Source organism: Pelodiscus sinensis, chromosome 23, assembly GCF_052426305.1.
Source record: "Pelodiscus sinensis isolate ZL-2025 chromosome 23, ASM5242630v1, whole genome shotgun sequence".
NCBI lineage: Eukaryota > Metazoa > Chordata > Testudines > Trionychidae > Pelodiscus > Pelodiscus sinensis.
Window position 1 is genome coordinate 13,924,007 of NC_143074.1, and position 26,059 is coordinate 13,950,065.

At 50.2% G+C, this 26,059-nt stretch overlaps 1 protein-coding gene across 1 annotated transcript in view; it reads left to right on the forward strand.

Moving 5' to 3' along the window:
• ASS1 (argininosuccinate synthase 1) overlaps nucleotides 1-26,059 on the forward strand; it is an 86,773-nt gene that overhangs the window by 39,761 nt on the left and 20,953 nt on the right. Inside the window, exons 10-13 of the mRNA XM_075905955.2 lie at nucleotides 4,535-4,625; nucleotides 7,581-7,665; nucleotides 12,043-12,107; nucleotides 22,210-22,341. Coding sequence (XP_075762070.1) covers nucleotides 4,535-4,625; nucleotides 7,581-7,665; nucleotides 12,043-12,107; nucleotides 22,210-22,341 — 373 coding nt within the window. The remainder of the gene's footprint in view (nucleotides 1-4,534; nucleotides 4,626-7,580; nucleotides 7,666-12,042; nucleotides 12,108-22,209; nucleotides 22,342-26,059) is intronic.

The window sequence follows — 26,059 nt, forward strand, 5'->3', positions numbered from 1 at the left end:
AGGGCTTGAGCCAGAGCTGTTAGTTGGGTGTTGGATTTAGCCCCCTGTGAGGGTGAATCGTGCTAGTGACTGGCGCTCAGCGATCCTCCATCATGCAAGCAGGTGGCTTGTTGGCCGTCCCTTGGGACAGGTCTGTGGAACGCAAGAGGAACCTGTGTAGAACAGCAGTGGGCAGCCGAGGCTAGTGAGTGGGCCATATGAGTGGCCCACCTTGGTCACTGTGGCCCACAAGAGTGTCGTAACCAAGACAGTCTCCAGGGAAAGGGCAGTTTTTCTAACGGCGCTTGCGCACCTAGAATTTGCAGGGTGTGCGAATGGCTTTGATTGGCTGCCGAGGGAGAACACAGCTCTCAGTCCATGCTGTGTGCAATCAGCACACCCCTCACTTCATGCGCCCCTGATTTACGTGCCTGTCACTCTAGTAAAATTGGTTGGAAAAAAACTACACAGACCAAAACCAGCAGAATCTGGCAACCCTGCGCATGGGCAGTGGTAAACAAATTGTCTCGTGGGCCACACATAGAACCCCAGTGGGTCCAGAGTTGCCCACCACTGGTGTATAGGTCTCCTTATGGAGGGTTTGTCTACACAGGCAAATTTATGAGCCCACTTCTACCATGTTGTGTTGGGGAAATCCTGTACTACTTTGCCCCCAATACCAATGACCATATGAGGTAGCACCAGTGCAGATTGATTGAGCAATGCGGCAAGAGGGAAGAAACCAAGATTGTTATGCAGGGGGAAAAATACAGCTGAATAGACAAACTGGCGCATGTGAGATGAGCGGATTTGAACCTAATCCCCTTAACGTGGCTCTCTCAGGGGCTCTATCTGGCATCTGAACGGACTTCCAGCCGCACGTATTGAATGAATGAAAATGAGTGGTAGGAGAAAAGCTTCCGGCAGAACTTGAAAGAGAGGGATAAAACTTGTCAGTGTGTGTCGCTCTGAAATTTCTGATTTCTCATGTTGGGTCAGAGAGAGACATGCAGGAAAAAGAGATGTGCAGGCAACTGAAGTGAATTGAGAATGTTACGAAAATCAAGACTGGTTGCAATCTTTTCTGATTCATTTTTTAAAAGAAGAGGGTTAGAATTAAATGAAAATTGTCAAAAAAGGTTATTTCCCCCCCAAAGACCTTTGGAGGGGAGGTGTCTCGAAACAAAACATTTCATTTTCCCGTAGCAGATTTGGATTTGTTTGCATTTTTTCCAACTCCTCTTCCTCCTCCCCCCGACTCCCAACCCTCCTTCCCCCAGTGCAAAAGGAGAGTAAAGTGAAAAGAGAAATGTTTATTTTTAAAGAAGCGAGTTCCCCCAATCTTCCCCATCCCCAAATCAAAGCATAAAATAGCCTTTAAGGATCTGATCCTGCACCATACTGAGCATCCTCAAGTCCTATTAAAATGGCGCTCGTCCTGGCTGGATAGAATCTTTGGGGTTGTTCTTTGGAAGGATGATTTGGACTTACAGCACTGGGTGGGGAATTTGGAACCAAACCAGAGTCTCCCTCCCGTCTTTACCTCTGCTTTGCCATGTGTCCTTTGGGAAATCGCTTGCCTTTCTGTGCCTTGTTCCCCCATTTGTAAAATAATAATACTCCCCTACTCCACCGGGGTTAACTTTAGTTTAATGTTTGTAAACCATGTGGAGATTCTCAGAGGGACAGTTGTGGGAGAGCTCCATGCGGTGACATGTACCAGTCAGGTTTGCTGGAGATTAATAGTTTGAATGCAACTTACCCACCTAAATCACATTTTAAACAACAACAAAGAAATGTTAAGAGGAAGCCACTGCCATTTCTCCCATCTCATTCAGACGGTGGCTGCTTTGAGAAAGTGTCTGTCATGACTAGTGGAAAGTCTCAGTAAAAACAAGTCTATGTAAAAACGAGTAGTCGTGTGGCACCTTAGGGACTAACAAAATATATAGAGGATCATGAGTTTTTGTGGGAAAAACCCGCTTCATCAGATGAGGGGGAGGATGACTAGTGGAGGGTGCCACCCAATGGCTGTTCATTAGCAAATAAAATAAAACCCTGCTGGGGCAGGGAGGCGCAGGTATGTGAATGGAATCGGTCTCCCCATGGCCTGTAACTTCAGACACAAGATTTAAAAAAACTAGAAGAGCTGTCTAGAGCGAGCAGGGCAAGTCAGGAGAAGATCCGAAGAGCTGTCTCTGAAGTAGGAAAACCTCCTCTTGGGTATCATGGGAAAAGGAACGTTCGGAAGTTGAAAAGCCTGTACATAGAAGGATTCAAGGCCGACATTTTCGAAGTTGGATGCTGGAAGCAAAGCATCTAAATCCATATTTAGGACACTAAATAAGTAGCCTGAGTTGATAATGGGAGCTGCTGGTGCTCAGCACCTTGGAAAATCGGGGACAGTTTTTAGTGGTACGTCAGCTGCTAAGCACATGAGTTTGCAAATGGTCTGAAAGCATTTCAGGGCCATTGCCTCCAGTTGTGTATACGGGATGGCGGGGGGAGAAGGGAGGAGGGAGGCACTAAATTGCAAAGCTTGCTGCAAGAGGCAGCAACATTCACATTCCAGGAGGCAGAGAGGGTCGCCCCCCCAACGCTTTCTGGGGTACGTGCTTCCAAATGTGGCAATTCATTGGAATCACCCAAGCCCTGAGCCATAAACTAATTGTGAGAGCCGTTTCCACTGGGCCAGCTTTAAAAGAGATAAGATGCCTCTTTACTATAAATCTGGAAAAAATATACATAAAGGTTGATGTGTTTTGAAATGGGTTTTTGCTTTGTTCCTCTATTTTCCCTCTGGGCATATTAACCTCAGGGACACTGTAAAAAAGCACATGCGGCAGGAGCACCTGCTGGGGTCAGGGCTAGTCATTAGTTTTTTCGGTCAGTGCAGAATAAACCCCAATTCTCCACGTCTGCATCGCTCTCTGGAAGTGTGCGCTCTGCCGCTCGCTCTCTGCCAAAGTCCCACTTTTTCCTGCCTGACTTGTTCCTCCACAGCTATTCCATCTCCAGCTGTGGGGGCGTCAAAGAAGAAGATGAGATCAAGTTGAGGGGAAAAATTGTCTGATTTCTCTAGCCTTTGTTCCCAAGCCCTCACTAAGCTCCAGTGCTCTCCTTTGTGATGACATCAAAACTCTTGGCTAGGCAAGATTTGCTGCCTGTACAAGCCCTGGTTTCTACTTTGGAGATGGTGGTGGTGAGCACACCTGGACTTGTGTACAAATAAGTACCACAAGGGAGCTGAAGTAAAGAGCCCTGGGCAGGGGGGATCCAGATGTTCCATCCAGGATAGCTGTGAGAGCCCTCTCCCTCATCTTCTCTGCAACCCTCAAAGGGCTGGCGGCCTATAACTTGACAAGCTGGGGAGGAAAAAAGTGCAATGGTTCCAGTGAGAGGTCAGCAGTTTAATGGGAGCTGAAAGATGGCGATGAAAGCATGTCAGCAGCAGGGAATGGACGACGGGAGGGGTCAACTTAGAATCCTAGAACACTAGAACTGGAAGGGACCTCGAGAGGTCATCGAGTCCAGTCCCCTGCCCTCGCGGCAGGACCAAGCACCATCCCTGACAGGTGTCTGTCTAACTTGCTTTTGAATATCTGCAGTGATAGAGATTCTACAACCTGCCTTGGCAATTGATTCCAGTGTCTAACCATCCTGACAGGAAGTTTTTCTTGATGTCCAACCTAAACCTCCCTTGCTGCAATTTAAGCCCATTGCTTCTTGTCCTATCCTCAGAGGCCAAGGAGAACAATTTTTCTCCCTCCTCCTTATAACAGCCTTTTACACACTTGAAAACTGTCCCCTCCCAGTCATTCTTTTCTAAACTAAACAAGCCCAGTTCTTTTAGTCTTCCCTCATAGCTCATGTTTGCTAGACCTTTAATAATTTTTGTTGCTCTTTTCTGGACCTTCTCCAATCTCTCCATATTTTTTTTTTTTGAAATGTGGTGCCCAGAACTGGACACAGTACTTCAGCTGAGGCCTAATCAGCTCAGAGTAGAGTGGGAGAATGATTTGATGGTTCATTGTCGCTGGGCCATCTGGCATTGGCCACTGTCAGAAGATGGCCTAGATGGACCTTTGCTGTGACCCAGCCTGGCTGTTCTTATGGCTGCCCAGAGTTGGGTAGGAGGCAGTCCTAGAACAGGGTGAGAGAAGTGAAAACCCTGAGTGAGTCAAAAGGATCAAACCTGGGACCACCTGCTGGAGCAAAGGGACCCAACTCTGTTTGTTTGGCCGTGCCGGTTGAAAGTTCCTCAGCCCCTGTCTGTAGCTCAGTTGTTCTAACGTTGGATAGTGTTAGTGCTATCCAGAGTGGGTGTGAGTTGCACACCGGGGTGGGGAGATTGTGGAACTGGAGAGAGGGAGGAAGTCAGGGCTGTCTGTGACATTTGGGTGTGGTTAAACCTGGAGTATAAAGCACACTGGTTCAGGGGCACTGTATATTCCCAGTGTGCTCCCCAGGTGGTCTGGGAACCGGTAGTACTGCCTTCAGGCATGCACAGTTACAGCAGGCAGCAAATTATAGCCGTCCTTTCTCTCTCCCTCAGAATCAGGCACCTCCAGGCCTCTATACTAAGACCAAAGACCCTGCCACCTCTCCAGATACCCCAGACATCCTAGAGATTGAATTCAAGAAGGGTAAGTGCTTTGGGGTCCTGGTTTTATTTTCCAGATTACCTCTTTTGGGGACGGAGCTGCTTCTGCCCACCTTCAAAGTCCTTGGGAGGGTTGGGGGTGGGGGAGAGAGATGACAATGGACTTTGATAAGACCAGGGGGCAATGGATTTCGATAAGACGAGGGTTTTGGCCTTTTGTCTTTCACTGATTTTGAATGAGGAGATGGAGAACATGGGTCCAGGCTGATTTTAGCTAGAGGGGGCCATTAGTTTCCAGGCCTGGCTATGGCACTGAATCCAAACTTCCCCCATCTCTGCTCATGCCTCTTTCTGGGTAGTGAGAAGGGCCAGTGCTCCCACCCTGATCGTTTGTGCTCGGGGGATACCTTTCCTGACTTCCCAGCTTACTTGGCTTGGTGCAGCTCTCACTACTCTTACTTGCCAGAGCGCCTCATGTAGGGTTGCCAGGTGTCTGGTATTCACCCGGACAGTCCGGTATTTTCACCTCCTGTCCAGTAAAAAAAATTCAGAGAATACCGTACACCTAAAATGTCCAGTATTTTCTGATTTTATTTTTCCCCTGGCCAGGAGGTGAAAATGCCGGGCACTTGGCAACCCTACAAACACTCAGCACCCAGCCTTCGCCCCCCCCCCAGCTCCCAACATCCCCAGCCCCCTGGCCCCAGCCCCCATGCTTACCTGGTTCTGCAAGGCTGCCAGCACAAAATGGCTGCCAACCAAGGGGAACCCCCTTTTTTTTCCCCCCTTAACAGAATTTTTTCCCAGTGGGTTTTTGGGGGGGGGGGGGAGATGTTCTGTATTTTAGTTTTAACCATCTAGCAACCCTAGCCTCATGTCAGCAGCTGTCAGTGCAGAGATGGGTCTTCCAGTTCTGCTACGTGCTAGGGTGGCACATAGGTGTGAGGTTATGGACATGTCCCCACATGGGTGTGTGCCGAGCCATGCAAGATGTGGTCGCACGTACATGCTCCTCTGCCCTGGGAAATGAGCTGATACACACACGGCTGAGACATCCATCCATCCATTCCCACATATGCAGCACAGTTTGAAGCACGTGAAGGAAAAGCGGCAGACACGTTGATCTAAGCACTCTCTCCCCTTGGCAGCATCCACGCGACTCTCCTTGGGGCCTAGGCTGGGAGCTGAGGGCAGGATGTGCCCTGGGAAGTCTCACCTCCTACTCCCCTGGAGTTGCTCCAGACAGAATTAGGCGTGGCGAGTGCTCTGCTGATAACGGTGCACGCTAAGTGCCACGATTTCCTGAGGCCACAGAGCAATGCATGAGCACAGGGGCATGGTTTCTTATACAAGGCAGTTGCATGTACAGGGAGAAGCAAATGGGCTCTGACCTACAGGAGAGGCGTGTTGTCCAGGGATGAGAAGCCTGGGTTCTCTTTCGGCTCTTACCACCCCCTCGCCATGTGGATTTTAGGCTGGCGACTTCTCTCTGATTTGAAAGAGGGCTGGGGCTGGGGGAGGCTTGTCACAGCCGTTGCTTGGAGAGCGTCCAACACAGATAGCTAGAGAAGTGATGAATCTTGTCACGGAACGAGGCCGGGCGAGCGTGTGACTTGGGAACGTCTCGCCTTCCCTTCGTCTCGGGCTCTCGGAAAAGAGCGGGGGACCCGTCTTGGGCCCGTGTGTCTGTGCACAGCCCCCCTGCAGCCCATCCAGAGAGCCCTGCTCCATTTTAATGACCCTCCCCACGCATTAAGAATCCCTCCCTCGCAGCCCCTCCCAGCTCCCCATTCAGCCGCTAGTTAATTTATTTGAAGTTTTAATCTAATTATTAACTATTTTGAAGGCTAAGCAGCTTTCTCCAACAACGGGCCTGACAATGGCGGCTCTCCGTCGGGTGGACCGCATCCAATACGCCGGTGCACGATGATAATAGAAAGAGAGAGGGCAAGGGAAGGGTGTGGGTGGGAGGGAGGGGGCTCGGTGAGAAGGGGCTTAAGGTTCATTATTGCCAAGACTTACATTTAATAGCAATTTACAACCGAGTTGATAAACCCTGGAAAATAGGGGGTTTAGAATGAGGAAAGCTGACAGGGCCCTTCACTCTACAGTGGCTCTTGCGGGCACCTCTGTAATAAAGACTAGAAAGGGAGCCATTGAGGCCTGATTGGCAACTGATAGTGCGCTAAATGGTAATGAGAAGGGCAGATGGAGGGGAGATTAAGCCTCCAACTCTCAACAGCTTTTCTTTGTGGGCCCCACAGCCTCCTTGTCAGCTTCCTAATACATTTATTGCTCATTTCACACTGCTAAAGAAAATGCCTCTTTCTATTCAGACCTGACCCCCCCTTCCCACCCAGCGCCTTTAAAAGAAAAAAAAAAGTGTAATAATTAATTCATGGAGCCCTCGGCCCTCACCGCAGCCTGCCAGGGACTGGCCTGCCATGGGCTCCCATTCGCTCTTGTCAAGCACATCACTAGAAGCATGTGTTGGGTTTGTCTGCAGAATAGACACTGCAGAGGCTGTGTGTGTGTGTACACACCCACACCTCCATCACTCCCCTCCCCAACCCACACACACACACACACACACACACACACACACAGCCCCCTTCTTTGGCTGCTGGGTCGTTTGTCAGGCCCTGCCTCAGCGGCTGGTGGGACAGAAGGTGCTGTGGCATAAGACAATAGCGGAGCGTGAAATTCAATTAGTTAAGGGCCTGGTTGCAATTTCACAGCCCTAAAAAAGAGGGAGGACAGAAGGAGGGGGGAGCATTTTTATGGCCTTTTTTATTTATTTCTCCTTTCTCCTGAGGGCTTTCCCCCCTCAGTGCGGCAGCTTGGACATGCCTTTTTAAGAAGTTATTTAGAGTTCATATCTGTCACATCTATTTAACGTACGCTGGGTGATGTTAAGAGGGGTGCTTGACATTAAAAAGCTGATTCTGCTCCTTCTCCCACTCCTGTCCCTTCTGTGAGTGTCTCTCTTGCTCCACAGGTGTCCCGGTGAAGGTCACAAACATGAAAGATGGGGTAACTCACCAGTCCTCTCTGGAGCTGTTTGTTTACCTGAATGAAATTGCGTAAGTGTTGTACGCTCGTGCCATATCTTGCACTCTCATCTTCCGGATAGAGTTGCTATTGACATGCATGCGCATGCTGTGAGGGCCGTGCAAGGACGCACGCGCGCGTGCACATGCACACACTTACTTACAGAAGCAGTTCTGGCCCCCCAGCGAGAGGTACTCAAGATCGATAATGGGGTGCACAGGATAGGGGTCCAGCAAATAACAGATGGCATCTGTGGGTTTTGGGCCAGTTGTGGACTATTTTAGGTGCAACTTTTTATTTGAAAAACAGAGTTGATAGAAGTTTGTGGGGAAGGGAGCATGGTCTAGTGCTGTGGTCCCCAAACTTTTCAGGATCGCGTGCCCCCTTTACTCCTGTCTGCACCTCACCCCTGGAGCCAGGGCTAGAAGCAGGGCCACATCTCCGGGGCAGGGGGGGAATGTGGGTGGGGCAATGGGGCAAAGGCTGGGCCAGAGCTGAAGGCAGATCTGGGGCTGAGAGCCATGGCCAGAGGCAGCGGCTGAAGTGGGGTGCGAAGCAGCTGCTGGGCTGTGGTCAGGGGCCAACGCTGAGGGGTTGGGTCAAAGGCCGGGAGTTGGGGTTGCCGCTGGGAGTAGAGCAGTGCTGGGTGGCTCTTCCTCCCTGTGCCCCCGTGGAACTGTGGTGGGGGGTCCCCCCTCCATCAGTCGTCGAGTCCCTGAAACAGGCTATTCTTCCAGCCATGGAGAACAGAGCTACATTCCACCTTCACAGGGCTTCCAGGGCCATTTACTGCTTAACTGGGGGGCCGGATGACAGGGGTGCTGCCGGCGCAAGGTGGGGAGGAGGGACGGCTATGCTCTCCCAGAAGGGGTGGGGCTGGGGCAGCCAGCCCCCAGAGCACTCAGACCATCTGCCCTCCACCCCCTGCCCTCAGAGCCTCCCCACGGCACTCGGGAGGTGATTTAAAGGGCCTCCGCTGCAGCCCCCCTCCCTCCCCCCAAACCTTGCCCTGGGGCCCGTTTGGCCTGCTGAGCACGGTGCTTTCCTGGGTACACCTTGAAAATGAGAGAGGTCCCTCTGCCCCTCCCCCCCTCCCCCCGGTACCTTCCACACGGCTCTGTGTTCCACGGCGTCTCAAAGGGTTGTGGTCCCGTCTTTGGCTCAGAAGTAGGCAGGCCCCAGGGGAACCATTCATCCGTCCCTTTGCCAAGTGCCACACAGACGCCCCCATCCCGCTCCTCCTTTGTGCCCCTGCCTTTATCCCCCTGCAGATGAATGCGAATGAACTTTTCCATGTAGTTCTCTTTTTAAATGTTAATTAAGTGGTTTTAAAATGACTCCACCACGGGCGAATGCAGCTGCGGCGGTGGCAGCCTCCCCCTCTCCCCTTCTCTCACCGGTGTGCTGTGTTTGTCTCGTGGCCTGCTGTGCCACGGTTACTCGGGGATCTCCTGGCCCAAGGGGTAAGCGGGAAGATGAAAGGAGGATTTACACTGGCAATGAGGCTCAGCTTATGGGGGGAAGGGCTTCTACATTTCCCTCTCTGGCCAAGCAGCAAAGGTGCAGAGGGGAGGATTCTCAATAATGGATCATATCCCAGCTGTCCCCAGCGGACAGTGAGGCAACGTGACTCCTGACACAGCCTGCTGGTGGGAAGAGAAAGCTCCCAGGGAAAGGCAGAGCCCAGGTACGCTGTACAGAGGCTTCCGCTGCTGCTCCCACTGGCTCATGCCTCTTCCCCTGCGCCCCTCACACATACACACCTGCCAAGACCCCAGCCAGCTCCTGCACCCTCCCTCCTGGCCAGACCCTCTGCACCCAGCAGGGCCAACGGTCCCCAGGATAAGGTTCGGGGGGGGGGAGGCTCCACACCCCCAGAAGGAGGGCTGAGGCTAGTCAGTTCTTAGCACTGCCCGGGCTTTGATGGCTTCAGCACATATACTCCACAGCCAGACATGCTGGCCTGGAGCCTCAAAGGCATTTAGGTGCCTAACTCCTAACTATCTAAACACTTCCGAGGGCCTGGGCCAGCGTAGGTCTGTGGTGGTGCTAGTCGCTGCTCTCATTCTGCTCTGCGGGGCAGGGAGGGGAGAGGAATGCCATCACCCACTCTCCTCACCTCTGCTTTGGGCTCGCCCTGCTGGGCCTGGTGCTCCCCTGAGGTAGGTCACTGTGCAGCAAAGTCCAAATTAAACTCCAGGCTCTCGAGGTGCCTTGTGAGCCACGCTCTCAGGGCCTGGAGGGAGGCTGCGGGCATAGGGACCACTCTCTTAAGTTATAACCTGGAGATGTCATTTCCCTGTGGTGCCAGAGAAGAAACAGGGCTGTAATGGCTGCAAAGGGGACTTTTTACGGAGGCTGCTGGACGGAGCAGAGCACGGCTCTTTTGGGCTCTCTAGCTCCCACGCTGACTAACAGTCCTGGCCTGGGCTAGGCAGCACTGCTATAGGCTGGTGACTGCCCTCCAGGTGCTGACCATAACTGGGGGCACGCCCTGGGTGATTTGAGCCCTGGACAGTTGAGCTTTCGTGTGACGAAGCTACGAGGCAGGGTAAGCAATAGAGGAGGGGGCTGTTCTATTTCAAGTCACCTCAGGGGTTGTGCTGGAAACTCTCCCTTAGAATTGTAGACATGTAGGGCTGAACGGGACCACGAGGTCCTCCTGCCAGTCCAGCTCCTGTGCTGAGGCAGGGCCAAGTAAACTTAGACCAGCGGTTCCCAACCTGTGGGCCTGGCCCCCAGTGGTCTGTGATAGCACTGCAGGGGGTCCATGGGGCCCAATCCTTACCTTTCTTTTTCTTTCCTTACTTTTCCTTTTCTCTTTTTTTTCCTTCCCCAGGAAGGGGAGGGGGGCAAGAAATTTTAATAGATTGAAAAGGGGTCTGTATGCTCGGAAAGGTAGGGAACCACCGACTTAGACCGTACCTGAGAGACGTGTATCCAACTTGTCCTTAAATATCTCTAATGAATGGGATTCCACACCCTCCCTTGGAAGCCTATTCCAGAGCATAACTAACCGTAGAGGCGGAAGGGGTTTCCTATATCTCTCCTAAATCTCTCATGCAGCAGATTTAAGCCCATTGCTTCTTCAGTGGGCATGGAGAACAAAGCTGATTACCAGCGTTCCCTGTAAGCTGAGCGTTTGGGTGGTCACCCAGGAGAGAGTCAAATGCCGCCCAGCTGATTAGCACAGCACCCACTGCCAGCACCATGTGTTTCTACTAGTGGTGCACATCCACATGTGCCTTGGTGCACATAACAAAATTTATTCTGCATACAGAAAAAATGAGAGAACACACTACTGATCACCATCCTATTTGTAACAGTCCCTAACATATTTGACTACTGTTATTAGGTGCCCCCTTCAGTCTTCTTTTCTCAAGACCAAACCTGCTCATTTTTAACAAATCTTTCCTCATAGGTCAGGTATTCTAAACTTTTTATCATGTTTGTTGCTATTCTTTGGACTCTCTCTAATTTATCCACCTCGTCCCTGAGGTGTGGCACCCAGAAATGGACACTGCACTTCAGCTAAGGCCTCATCAGTGTGGAAAAAAGTGTGACGATTACTTCCTGTCTTACATAGACACTCCTGCTAAAACACCCCAGAATGATACTAACCCTTTTCTCAGCAGAGTCACACCATTGACTTGTATTCAGTTTGTGATCCACCATAGCTCCCTGATCCTTTTCAGCAGTACTACCCCAGCCGGTTATTTTTCGATTTGGTAGGTTATTATTATTGTTATTTTCCTTCCTAAGTGTAGTATTTTACATTTGTTTTTATTGAATTTCATCTTACTGATTTCAGACCAATTCACCAGTTTGACGAGAATTCTAATCTTGTTCTCCAAAGTGCTTGCCCATCTGGGTGTCATCTGCAAATACTTACTATGAACACGCTTCCCCTCTCCAATGTAAAGTCCTCAATGAAAATCTTGAATAGTACCAGATCCGGGACTGAACCATGCAGGAACCAAATACATTCGGCCTCCCAGCTTGACAGTGAACTATTGATCACTACTCTTTGAGCGTTGTCTTTCCACTAGTGGAGCTCCCACATGATAGTAACTTCACCTGGATCATGTTTTCCTACTTTGCTAATGGACTCTCATGTGGGACTGTATTAAAAGCCGTTATGAAAATGAAGATATAGCCCATCTACTAGGGTGGTAGCCCTGTCTCGGGGGGCCATATCAAAAGGGCTTGGGTATCACAGTGTTGGCCACAGCAGAGATCCCCAGCCACAACTTCCCATAAAGCCAGTAACCTCAATGGGAGTTAGATTGAGCCCTCCTCGCGCAGAGACCGGAAGGGGCCGATTCCAGCCAGCTGACCTCCCTGTGGCTTGTGCACCCCCTGGCAACTTGTGACCCCTGTTTTACCTTTCCTGTCCTTTCTTTCCACAGAGGCAAGCATGGCGTGGGGCGCATAGACATTGTGGAGAATCGATTCATCGGCATGAAGTCCAGAGGTGAGAGGCGCCTCCCGGGGGCAACTCCCTGCCATTCCCCAGCCCCAATAGCCCTAAGAACCTCACGCTCTAAAAAGAAGAGCTGGCTCCTCTTCACTACTCCGCAGTGCTTGGGAAGAGTGCAGGATCAGGGCTTATGAATCCGTATGGATGAAATCCTGTCCCCACTGAATGAATGAAGGGGAGTTTGGCCATTGATTCAACAGAGGCAGGATTCCACCCTATGAGTGCGTTTCTCCAGCTTGCTCATGTAGGCGAGCATGTGGTCATCAAGGATTGCCTTTGCTATCTAAAATAGCCTCTCTTAATAGTAACCATTGCCCGTTGGATTACAGGGCCCTATGGCTTCATTTGGGGCCCAGTCCCCACAGGATTGGGGTCTGTGATTGCAAGGGTTTTCTGGGTGCTGTGTGCGAGAGAGTTCCTTGATTTGACCAGAGGCACTTCCTCCCACCTAAATAAGCATGCCTCTTCTAAAACCTCCCTTTCTTTTCCTGAGAACCTTGGAGTCTAGAAATAATATTTAATTTTTAAGGACTTTTAACTTTCCTCTTCAGTATAGAATGTTGCAAACTCCAAGAAACTTCCTTCTAGTATCCTGTGCTAAATAAACCAAGAGGGGGAATGGAAAATATCTAAACCACTATTTGTTATCAGTGGACAAATGTAAAAGTTTTGTCAGGGAGGGGGACTCCGTGTTGCCAACTCTCATCCCAAGTTCTCACAATATTTAGCATTTTCCAAGCCCCAGCTCCTGGAATCAGGGGGACTGTGTTAGCGTCTCGGCTTTCACTGAAAAATGTGAGTTTCTAGCCCTGAAGATTGCAGGGATAAGCTTGGAAACATGACCTCTAAAGGTCTGCAATGCAGAAGGCAAATAAAAAGAACCCAAAATGTTTTTTAAATCTCATGATTTGTAAGCCAACTCCTTGCTATTTTTATGTATTTATTTTGGAAGATCTGACTCTTAAACTCCTGGGGTTGTCAGTGAGAAACAATTTAATTGAAACTTTCCGGGAGCAAGAACTGCCTCCTTCAGAGCTGAATAGCAGTATAGTTAGAGAGCTTCTCCATTTCATCCTTTTCCCTTGTGTTTTAACACTCATTAATATCTATTTATGCGCTCCCTTTATTTAAACCTGTCCTAGGTGGCAAGGCAGGGGCTAATATTATGATAGTGTTTCATAAAACCCATCTCAGTCTTCCTTCAGATCAACACCGGAGGGAATTATTTACAAGTGCATTAGCAAGTCCTGCTGCAAGCGGCCAATCCTCCCCCCTCAGATTGATTTTAGTTAGTGCAATTGAATTAAAAAAAAACCCCAGCTCTTTGTATGTGATTCTCAGAACACTGAGTCATTTGTCAAGTTCTTTTTTATTTTAAAGAACCACTGATGTGCTCCAGTGACCCTTGCAGTATTCAATAATTCCCCTAAACCCCATTTAACTGTCATATCCGTTTTCTGCGTGTCGTCGCTGAGTGATTACCAATGTGTTTGGGTGTAAGCAGGAGAGTTTTCCTTTTCAGTCAGCCTCCTGTACACTAGGGCTACAATCCCATCTTTATGACATTAGAAGTTGCTGTGATGCTGCAAACCCCCCTGCAGCATTGCTGACCATGCAAAACATTGAAGGATATGTTTATTACTCTTCATTATTTAGATTATCACAGCACTTAGTAGCCTTACTCCTGGGCCAGGACTCCATTCTGTGTCCATCTTTATTTAGCAAAGTATTTATGTGCATGCTTAGTCTCACCGACATCAGCTGAATTTAAGGCAAGTCTACACTACAAAACTGCATCAACCTAAGTTACACTGGTGTACAGCCACCGCAGCCATTAAATCACTTTAGCATGTCCATGTGAGGCTCCTCATGTCAGCGGTGTGTGTCCACACTGGCAGCACTTAGTATCTATTTGTACTGTGGGCATGGGGCATTGTGGGACAGCTTCTGAAACACAGCAATAGTTGATGTAAGCAACACCGTGTCTGCACAGAATCTAACTACCTCGACTTAACTTCTGTGCCTCTTGTGGAGGTGGAGTTAGTGTAGGAGGTGTAGTCTGCTAAGAATCTCTGATTGGATTGGTGAGCCTTGCCCACCTAAATTCCACCACAATTCCTACTCAGGCTACAGGGGCAAGTCACATCAGTGAGAGCAACATTTTAGTGTAAATTCTTACAGAGTTAGGTCAGTGTAAACCACCTTATGTCAGCCTCACTCCATAGTGAAGATCAGGCCTCAAACTCATGCTGAGCTGCTTTGCTAAATCAGGCCTGGTTATAGCCCAGTTTTTTACTGGCATAACCTCATCAGCTAGGGATGTGCATTTTTCCCCAATATATTTACACCAGTAACAACTAACATGGTGTAAAGATGCTTTATACCAGTAAACTTACTTCCCTTCCTAGGCCGGAAATAGCGCCACACGTCTAGAGGTATGTCCACGTTGTAGTGCTATTTCAGGATTTATCTGGTGTCTCAAAGTAGCTATTCTGCATCTTGACAGCGTGCCCATTATTTCGAAATATCTTTTGAAATAACGGGTGCTATTCCGACATCCCTGCGGACCTTGTTCCATAAGGATTAAGAGTAGTTTCGGAATAGCGGTTTATTAAAAGCATTTTGGGGTCAGCCTAAATGATTCATGAACTTGGCCTGAATTTTGGTAAATAGCTTTGGGTGGAAAAAATATCTTTTTGAGTTTAGAAATTTAAGAGGTTTTTGTTTTTATAAGGAGGAAAATTAGAGGGGGGGGGTTGTGTTGGTTTGAATGAAACATTTTGTTCTACTCCGATTTTTTTGTTTCTAATAATCATTCAGCTCCCGCTACAACCACTCCTTGTGGATTCAGGTGTATTGATATAGCTATTCCAAGAAGGGCTGGGGAATAAGCGCTATTGGTAAAGACCCCTTTATGAAGTCATACTGCGGGTTGTGCAGTGTAACTTTTTTACTAGAAAATCGCATCCCTAGCTGAAACAGTCTAATGACAACAAAAAGGTTGCTCAGACCTTGGTGATCATGGGACGCAGCCTTGGGGACTCATCACAGCAATTCTTCTATGGGACAACGGCAGGGAGAGAATTAGTGAAGCTGATGGAAATGTTGATGGGGGGGAAAAAACAAGGAAAGGAGGGTATGTCTACACTACCACCCTAGTTCGAACTAGGAGGGTAATGTAGGCATACCGCACTTGCAAATGAAGCCCGGGATTTGAATTTCCCGGGCTTCATTTGCATAAGCCGGCCGGCGCCATTTTTAAATGCCGGCTTGTTCGAACCCTGTGCCGCGCGGCTACACGCAGCACGGGCTAGATAGTTCGAACTAGCAAGCCATTCCGAACTATCTGTACGCCTCGTTCCACGAATGGCTTGCTAGTTCGAACTGAGGCGTACAGATAGTTCGGAATGGCTTGCTAGTTCGAACTATCTAGCCCGTGCTGCGTGTAGCCGCGCGGCACGGGGTTTGAACAAGCCGGCATTTAAAAATGGCGCCGGCCGGCTTATGCAAATGAAGCCCGGGAAATTCAAATCCCGGGCTTCATTTGCAAGAGCGGTATGCCTACATTACCACCCTAGTTCGAACTAGGGTGGTAGTGTAGACATACCCGGAGAGTGTTGATGAATTCCACCTCTCCCATCCATGTGTCACAGTCTCAAGAGATTATTGGAATTTTTTAATGTCAATTTCAAGTGTTGATGGGGAGGCGGAGGGAAATGTCATTGCCATTTTCCCCTGTTCTTTCTCATGCAGCAGTTACTAATTAGAAAGCAATTACTAGTTGGTTATTTTAGCATTGTGACAGGACAGGTGCTTCCCAGGCTCTCTGGAAGGAATGGTCGCCATTCCAAAGAGCTTCTGGCCTAAGGACAGTCAGACACAGCAGGAGAGAAGGGGCAACAAATGGGGCATTCGTTTTAGAAGAAGCGGGACAAGTTCTGGAGGAAGCAGGTGCCAGGAACCAGTGAACCTAGGCCCAAGTAGCAGCTATTCCATAGCTAAGCTCAGCCATGCATGCAGGCCTTCGGTATGAACAGGAGAACACAGAGCCGTCTTTACCCAGCTGGCCCTTCAACAGTTTCTTAATTAAACCTTTCTGGGCTTCTGTGCAATGAAGTTGTGGCCCGGTCCTTGTGATATAAGTGCCAGATGGCGATATCAGGGCCCCTAGATTTGTACGATTACTGAGGACACGGGAGAGGAGGATGTGGGTGACTGGGAGGGAGCTTCTCTTTAGCCTCCAGTGTCTTGGTGACTGATCACGGTAGGAGAAGGAACCGGAGAGATGGGAACAAGCAGTTGAGTCACTCTGAAAATCTATTTTAACCATGCCCAAGAGTGGCAGGTGCTCTGGACTGGGGCACCCAACTTGTGCCCAAGTGCGAGTGAGGCTGGCAGCTTCTGGTCCGTGCAGAGGGTGAAATCCTGTCTCTGTTGGAGCCCATCGCAAAGCTCCCATTGGTTTCAGTGGGGCTAGGATTTCACCCCAGGATTTCTGCAAGCAGCCACGTCCCTCCTATTTTCATATGTAGGGACAAGTGGCCTATGGGAGCTACACGTCCCAATAGTCCTTTCTCCTCCTTTGTCCAAGTGAAGCAGGGTTAGCTCTAGCTCGTGGCAGCTGGTTTAGATCTTGGCTCAGCAATGAGGGACGTGGCTGGACGTCTATGCCTGGGCAAAGCCCTATAACTTCACTGGGGCTCCTCATGAGCCCGTGACTTTCTTTGCAGGATCCAGGGCCTTACTGCAGTGACTGGGGCAAGTGGAGCTCAGATAGAAAATTGTATGCTAGCCTCCACAGGCTCCAAGGATGCATCAAAGACAAGGCCACCATGGGCTGAGTTATGAAATTCATCCCACAGACCCATGGCAGGTTTGCCCCCTTCCCCTATCAGCCATCACACAGTGGCCCCTTTAGGGGAGATGGAAGGGGGGGACATGGTTGCAGGAATTCGAACGCCCATCCCAGTGAGCGATCCGGGGAAGGCAGGAAGGTCATTTTCAGTTGCGCTGGTTTTTACAAAGCCTCTCCTGAGATGACATTAAGGGACTTGGGGAGAGGGCGAGCAGGCCCCAGCCTCATGAGCCTGGTTTCCCCGAACTGCTGGTATTTGTTTTTGCGGGAGGATGGTGGCTAATTCCTAGTGCTTCGAGCACCCGTGCTTGCGGCGCTGCGCCTGCCTGCCGGCGACAATGAGGCCGAAACAGCGAAGCGCCGTGGTGGCTCAATAGGGAAGGCTGCAAATGGGAGTCGTTTCCCTGCCTCGTGCGGCTTTTCACGGCCTCATTATCAAATTATCTTTTTAACTCTGAAGGGGGGCTAATTAGGGAAGTAAATGAAATCGGTGGGGAGGAAGCGGGAGGGGAGTGGCTGGTCGGGCTTCTGCCTGTGCCAAGAGCCGAGCGTTTTGTTTCCTCCTTGCCTGAATGCAGGCCTGCCCAAGCCCCTAGCTCGACAGACAGGATGGCTAGTCCTTCCCACTACTTGCTGCCCTGAGCCTCCCCTGCTCCTGTCAACTCACCACCTTGGTCCAGGCCACTGGGCCTGCATCGACCTTGTCTGGGGGTATGTCTACACTACCCCGCTCGAACTAGCGGGGTAATGTATGCATACCGCACTTGCTAATGAAGCCCGGGATTTGAATTTCCCGGGCTTCATTAGCATAAGCGGGGAGCCGCCATTTTTAAATCCCCGCTGCTTCGAACCCCGTGTAGCGCGGCTACACGGGGCTCGAACTAGGTAGTTCGGACTAGGGTGCCTATTCCGAACTACCGGTACACCTCGTTTCACGAGGAGTACCGGTAGTTCGGAATAGGACCCTAGTCCGAACTACCTAGTTCGAGCCCCGTGTAGCCGCGCTACACGGGGTTCGAAGCAGCGGGGATTTAAAAATGGCGGCTCCCCGCTTATGCTAATGAAGCCCGGGAAATTCAAATCCCGGGCTTCATTAGCAAGTGCGGTATGCATACATTACCCCGCTAGTTCGAACTAGCGGGGTAGTGTAGACATACCCTGGGAGATGTCCCTGCAGTTGCAGTATAGCCGTACTTACAGGCTATTTTGTCTGCTGGCCTGGCCCCACCAGGGCAGCCTGGCATTGCCACAGTTAACATAGCAACATGACGGAGTCCATTGTCCTGGGGTGGGGATGGTGCTTTGGGACTAGAGCTAGGCATGGTCCGTCCCTCAGCCCAGATTGTAATGCCCACGTTGGGGAGATTGCACAGTGAGAGATGGACTTTGTAGCTCAGCCCCATACCTGCTTGGGAAGCGCTTGGCCAGCGAGAGCCCCAAATGTCAGATTCAGCCCTCTCTCCCTTGTTCCCCTGCCACCAGGTGTGGTCTCCTCCTTGCTGTGGCCCCAGCTGTCCTAGGCACGACACAGTAACAAGTAAATGCCACGCCCTGCCCCAAAGAACTTACGGTCAAACCTCCAGGTCTGCCGTCTGTATGGGCTTGTGCACCGCCCACGGGACAGGGCAGCGGGGTGTTCACTTTCAATATTGTCTCCCCCTCGTTTTCCTCTTTCCCTTTTGGGCCCCCTTCGGCAGGAGCTGGCATGGAATGTGAGCACATTGATCCCGGTGGAAATTGATAGATCGCAGTCAATACGACTAAATGGTTCAGTTCACCGTAAACTGACAGCAGAGGTTACAAATTAGAAAATTTTAAGCAGCAGCTGCCTCTGTTCCTTCTCCCTTCTTCCCGTCCACTTCCCCTCCCCGTCCCTTTTCTCAGCAGTAATTATGGTGTGATTGAAGCGCCACCAGGCTGCACCGCTGACACCTCTGTCTTTTCCCTGTAAACACGGGGAGATGAAAATAGACACTTGGAGACGCTGTGAGTGTCACTTTGAAGGTGTCTCTTGTCTCCTCCATTGCAGTGCTGGGAGCTCGGCTGTCACTTCCCTCCCCTCCTTGCGCAGTGGTTCGTACGCCGACTGTCAAAGGCACCCGGAGCCGCAGTCTTTTAGCATCAGGTTTCTGTCACAAATCAAATAAAAATAATAAAGAAACAGACAGACACAGCTCATCTGCTCTGAGTCCCCTGCTGTTAGCGGAGGGAAATGGGGGTGGGGGAGGGAAAGAGACACAAAAAACAAGCTTTTGATCAGTCCAAATTAACTTTAACACCTTCAAAGGGAAGGTGCAGGAATATTAATGGTGTTATTGGTGTTACGTGTTGCTTTTGAGTGTGCTGGTGGGAGCAGTTGCTTTGCTGCTACCTCTCCGAAGCCCAATATGTGCCACTCTCCAGAGAGTCCCATGTACCAGTTAGTGCCCCCGTTGCTTTGTTTTATGTTTTATTATGTGTATTGTGCTGGAGACCCTGTCGTTCTAGGCACTGGGCACTTGCTTAGTGACAAGACCATCTCTCAGCTGAATGGTTCATCATCTAAACAGGCAAGGCAGACTAATCATGGAAGGGGGGGCATAGTCCAGCTGGAGAAACTGAGTCAGCGAGTGTCCTGCTTGACTTGCCTGAAGGCAGCAATTGAGCCTCCTGGTTGGATCACCTGCAGGGAGGTGGGAATGAATGACACCTCCCCTTGCCATAGGGCATGACTCCAGCTCCAGTTGGCAGAAGCACGTTTTAGGCTTTCCAGTGGGATTTCATTCTCTCTTCTTCCCTTTCATGGGCAAGACTGGACAATTCAATGCCTGGTTGCTTTGTGAGCTAGGGTAAGGACAGTCCCCATGCAGGGTCCAGGCCTTACCTGGTTGTAACACCCACACCCCTGCTGGGTTGGCCGCATGGGGCTTGACCCTGAGATCTTTGGCTCTCAATGCATGAGTGGCTATTGCCTCAGCTAAATACCCCTCCCTTGTACTTAAGACTGTAGCAGGTTCATCGATTGCCAGCTGTCCTCGCCGGGGGACAACGTGCCCCATCAAGGGGCAGAGCATCTCCACAGGAAGGAATCTCCATGATCCATGGTCTCAGCAAGGAAACTCCTCCCCTCTCCCATCAGTCAGGTGCCTGACGGAGGTGATTCCTCATAACTCCGAAGCCTCCAGTATTGTCACTGATGGAAGCAGGGTATTATTTTATTTTTAATGGTGCATGTTACTGGAGCATCTAGGAGTGCTCCTGAACCTGGCCCCATTGTGCTGAGCACTGAACAAAACACCAAGGAGACCATCCCTGATGGGATGTTCTGGACCAATGATCCAATCTGGCATGATATAGTTGTTGTCGAAAATCATTCTTTCGCCCCTTGGCCCTGGTGGATCTACAGAGCAGCAAATCTTAGACAAAGGCAGTTTCCTCCTTTGGTTCCTTTTATGCTTCTATGCCCTTTTTGCGGGGAGCTAGATTCTCCCATTGGTTTGCACTGAATGTGCCAGTTAGATTAATACTTTGCTACATTTTTCTTTACTGGAAGTGAAATCAGCCCTGTGCAGTATTGGATTGACCTGTAAAGCTGTTAAAGCCCACGACATCCCCAACTGATTTTGAATACCTCTCTAGTGCGCACCATTAGTCAGAGGCAGTCCCTGAGATTAAAGCAGAAGGTATATTTTGGAGCCACCACAGTTTGACATTGTTGCTGCTTTTTTTAAGATGTCTATTTTTGTAGGGTGATATAACAAAACACAATGTGTGAGCTCCCCCTGCTGGTTGTGCAGCAGTAATTTAGCTAATCAGTGATCCCAGGGCTATGTTGCCGGGATCAAAAACATTAAATAATGTGAGTTAAGGCCACTGTTTTCACTTGTGTATTGGAAATATGGGGAAGGAGAGGAAAGAAGGCTGGCGGGTGTGTCCTTGTATATGGGGTGTGTATACATGTGTTTTGAGGATATGCATACTGCATGTATGTGTTTTGTAGCTAAGCCTACTGTTTGTGCATTCTGCATGTTTATTGAGCGCGCGCGCGTGTGTGTGTGTGTGTACATGTGCACTTCTTGAATATGTATGCTGTGTGTGCTCTGCAGACAGTGAGCATGTACATTGCATATACTTCTCAATGCTCCTGGATTTTGTGGGACTGTCCCGTTCTGACCCTCCAAGCCCCTGTCCTACAAAAGGGGTGTTTTGACCCGGGCCCACTGTGAGCAGGCCATGAATCTGAGTAGCGTCGCGACCTGGTGTATGGGCAGTCATAGTGCTACTCAGGACTTGGACCCACTTACTCTCTGTCCTCATTTATAGAGGGGTGGATGGGCCAAACCTAAACAGCACTGCATATCCATACTCCAGATAGCATTGCCCATCACACTGGAGCCGCTTGAAACATTGAGGTGCGTCCATGTGTCACATGTCACCATGCAGGCATGTGTACCTAAAGAGTGTGCCTGCCTACCTGTGGGCCTTCTGCCTGTCTGACACGTGGCGATATATACGTGCTTCACCTGCAGGCATCGTGTGCACCCAACGGGTAGGTGAATGAGGCCAGTGGTGTGGTTCATATTTCACCAAAAATAAATCCGGCCGAGAGAGGCTGGAACAAAGGGAGCTGTTGTTTTTTTTTTTCTGCCTTGGCCTCTGGAAGAACCCAACCAGCTTGGCCCTACAGTATTCAGTCGTCAAAATAATTAAACTTCTCTAGTGGTGGCTGTTTCCGAAGCTCTACTGCCATTCAGAAGGGGGGAGGGAAAAGAATAGGGGGGGTCGACAGCCCAAAAAGAGGTTGCACTCCCGTCCCCCAGGTAGCCTCATTTCTTCACAGCTGATGTGTGGTTCTCGGTTGTTTTTTTTTCCCTCTGGAGGGGAGCGGAGGGTCTTTCAGGCCCCCATCTCCCCGTGCTTGTGCCCCGCATCGCTCGTTTAATTACAGGTTTTCAGCCGCAGACCGGTGGGCATGCATCGGCAGGGGGATCGGCTCCTAAACCCTGTCATTTCGCCTCGTCAGAGTGCCTCTTCAAAGAGGGGAATCTAGACATTTTCTCCGCACGCCGCGGAGTGGACTGTCTCGGCCCCAGCATGAATATAATGACAGATGCATTTTACAGCAAGCTGGGATTGAATGGGCTCAAGCACAGCTCCTTCTGTCAGCCAAGTCATTATTTTTTGTCATTTGCTGACAGTTTTGGTCTCATTCGTTTTTTTCTTTTTTTCTGTTTTTTTCCCCCTGCTTGGAAAAATGGCTAGGTATCTACGAGACCCCAGCGGGGACGATCCTGTACCACGCTCATTTAGATATTGAGGCCTTCACCATGGACCGGGAGGTGCGGAAAATCAAGCAGGGACTCGCCTTGAAATTCTCAGAGTTGGTGTACAATGGTATGTACCCCCCCACCCACCAGACTTTCTCCCCCCCTCCTTCCTCCCCGGTGCACCCACATAATGGTGCAAACCCCATTGCTACTTGAGGCACCTGGCACTGCGTGACATGGCTGTGGCTTTAACAGAGATGGGAATTTAGGTCTGGATATGAGGCCCCTTGTAGAGATGGGGAAAAGACCTGTTCTGTTACCCACTCCATCTCCCTGCCTAGGGCACAGCCTTCTGCCCAGTTTAACATTAAAGGGTCTGACCCATGGGGGTGCCCATATTTGCCTTTGGGAGACTATACCGGCTTCCTGTGGCGCTCACACTTAGGAGGGCATCTGTAGTCCAGCTGTTTCCACTGTTTGACCCATCCCCAATAATTCCTCCTGGGTGATAATACGCTTAGACTGTTCTCACCTCCTCTTCCGTTAGTCGTCACGCAGCCACGTTGTCCGTGTTAGCCCCTGAAATATTCCTTAAGTCAGCCCCTCCAGCTGCCTGGTGACTTCAGTTGCTTCTCTCTGAACTCCCTCTAATTAGCGGATATTGCAGCCATGTGGCCCCCAGATGTGTATGTTCTTCTCCATCTGCAGTCCTACCAAAGTCAGCTGAGAGTGTGCGTTGACTGGATGCCTCTGCCCGAGTGGCAGTTTTCAGATTTGGAGGTTTTGGTATAGGGAGATCAGGCGCCATCCTCTGTTCCACTGGTGTGACTCTGGAGTGACTCCATGGAACGTTAGGGAGGGAATGGTTTGCTAGTCTTGTGACCACAGCATCTGCCACCCAGGACTGCCACCAGGATCTGAGCTGTAGGGTTATGCCTGTGTATCGAGGCACTCCAATAGGGAATGGGTTTCCAGTAAAGCCACAGATCAGAATGCCCCTCGAGCCCAGCGCTGAATCTTGCAGCTCAGGTCATCTCTAGTTCTTCTCCGTGCACACCAGAGTCAGGCTCTAGCTCTATCACTGCTGTGGGAGGCCACCAAGAGGGTTGATTCACATTATGACTGTTTACCCCCTTTGATCTCCCATGCCTCAGCATATACGCCAGTCTGCTCGCAGGGTCACAAAGGGATTCACCCTTCATCCCGCTGCTTCCCACCTCCATTGCTGTGTAGCAATTGCCAGACGCAGTATGGAGTTTTGTGCCCTCCTCTAAAGCATCAGGTGTTGGCCACTGCTGGAGGCAGGATCCTCCAGATCCAAACAACCACCAATCTCTAGGGTGTTTGCAATCCGGGGCTGATGGCAGCGTTTCTGCATGAGCAGACCTTTTCAGGAGGAAAAATGTGCAAGTCAGAACCTTCTCCCGAACCCTCCGTATTTGGCTTGTGCTTCTTCCTGACGGCCGAGATGTGCTATGCAGCATGCAGCCCACAATGGGGCACTGTGCGTGTTTGTGACCTGGGATTTGGTTCGTCAGAAGCAACACAACAAAACAGGAAACAAAGTTTCGGCTTTTCAGGCAGCTCTGAACAGCTGCTTGTTGGGGAGAGAGTCATTGAAAAACCTGAAATAACTCAGCCAGTTTGTCAGGCAGCCGCTCATGCTGATCACTGGCATTCGTGGCTGCTATGCTGTTGATCAGACCGTGGGAAAGGGAACAGAATATGGGGGGAACAGAATATGAACCCCCTCGCTCAGGCCTGGCCAAAGCGTTTGCGGGGTCCAAGCCGGCATGTTGTGACTGGCTGCACGGCGTGGCCAGACGGCTCCCAGTCAGGGAAGTGAGCAAGCAGCCAGGTGGGCGGGTGCTGGGCAGCGTGGGGCCCAAAGCAACCACTTTGCTTGCCTTGCCCTAAGGCCGGACCTGCCCTGGCTTATAAGTAACTGATTCGATGCCAGCCCAGGTTAGCAATGATGGAAACTTGCTGCCATCTGAGGTCTGCTCTGCATCCTGCATGAAATGATGGGTGTCTGTTTAGTTCCGAGCAGACATGCACGCAACACACAACCACCAGCGCAGTCGGTCCCAAGTGGAACAGACATCCGATGGTAGCAAGCTTCAGTCATTGCCAACGTGGGCTGAAGCCGACGAGGCCAGTGACGGAAAGGACCATATCCTTGGCTCTCGCGGAATAGAGATGGCTGCGCTGGAGGAGAATGGAGTGGCCTAGGCCATGTTGCCACTCATGCTGTGCTCATTCTGCAGCTCAATGTGGAACCATTTGCTAGTGCTAAGTCAGGGAGCCTGAGTTTGATTGTTAAATCCTGTAACGTGGATGCTGATGGGTTTGGTTTTTACGTGCCTGAAAAGTCCACATTTGACTGCCATAAACTGGTAGCTGCGACATGCACCCTTTTGTGAAGCCACAGCCATGGGACTATGTGGTACACCTGTGAGAGATTTTATTAGTTTAAAAAAAAAAAAAAAAGACAGATGCTGTTAATGATCCATCAGGCTTCATTTTGTACTTTCCTGAGACATCCAGGCTAAGGATTCTGGGTAGCAAAGGCTAACTTGTAATTTCCTTTACTAAGTAGTACTAAATCTAACATAACCACTAGAGGGCACAGTCCAAACACAGTGCACAAACTAGGGATGTAATAGTGTAGTTGATTAACCGATAAGCAAAAGCTTATAGGCTAATGCTCTAGACTACATGCGGTTCCCCCCACCCCCTGCCCTTAGCCAATACATTTTTAACAGGCTGGCCAGCAGCCCAGCTCAGTCCCGGCTTGCACTAGGTCCTGGACCTAACCCCGCTGCGGCTCTGCCTTGAAAGTGTATTAGGAGCCAAGCGGGCAGGCAGCCCCGCTCAGTTCTGGATCGTGCCGGGTCTGGGAGCTCAGACCCCTCTTCCCCCCCCCCCCCGCACAGGGGCTGCCCAGGGACTATAGAATAGTCAATTAACTGATAAGAATTCATGAAGTTAATCGACTATTTAGTTAACTGATATTTAACATCCCAGGCACAAACCTCTACTTTACAGCAGCCATGAGCCTGGCCCTTCTTGGTACGTAATGCTCAAGAACACTGTATTAATGACCTGTGGAAGCCCCTGAAGCAGCCCTGACTGGACCCATGTTTTCTTTCTAGGCCCATCCTTTGGGAGTGTCTGTGATCCTCTCTTCCCCTGGTGGCCAACCCCAACGTTCAGACCAGGAGTCAGGCCCCAAAAAATCATGGGATTTTTTTCTGATACATATTGATAGGGCTGCTGGTTCAGGTTGAACTTATTCCTGGAGGTTTCCCATGACATAATGGAAAATGACAGTTTAATTCTTGGAGACTCCAGGGCAATCCTGGAGGATTTGCCAACCCTACACGTTGGATTCTTTTTATTTGTCTTGTTTCTGAACCTTTAGGTCATGTTTCAAGCTATTCTCTAGAATTGTGAAATTCCTGTGAAAGAGCATGACTCCAGGAGCTGGAGCTTTAAGAAAACAAGAGTTGGCAAAGGAGGTTTCCCTCCGTCCATTATCCAACAAGAGAGATGTCCAGGTCTTGTGTTCCTGTGCTCTTGTCCCCTTCATCTGCCCTCCTTCCTCCTTCGGACCCCATCTGCATCCTCCTTTCCAGAAATGCATACAAGCATATGGGATGGAATTCATCCTTGGCTAGGACCTACACCGGTGTTTCTTAAACTGTGTTCTGTGGCACACCGGTGTGCAGTGAGGCAGTCGGAGGTGTTCCACAGAGAACGACAGAATTCAAAATGGCTGCCCTTAAAGGGGCAGGTGACTTTTTTTTTTTTTTTGCTCAGTAACTTTCCTCAACCCTTTTATT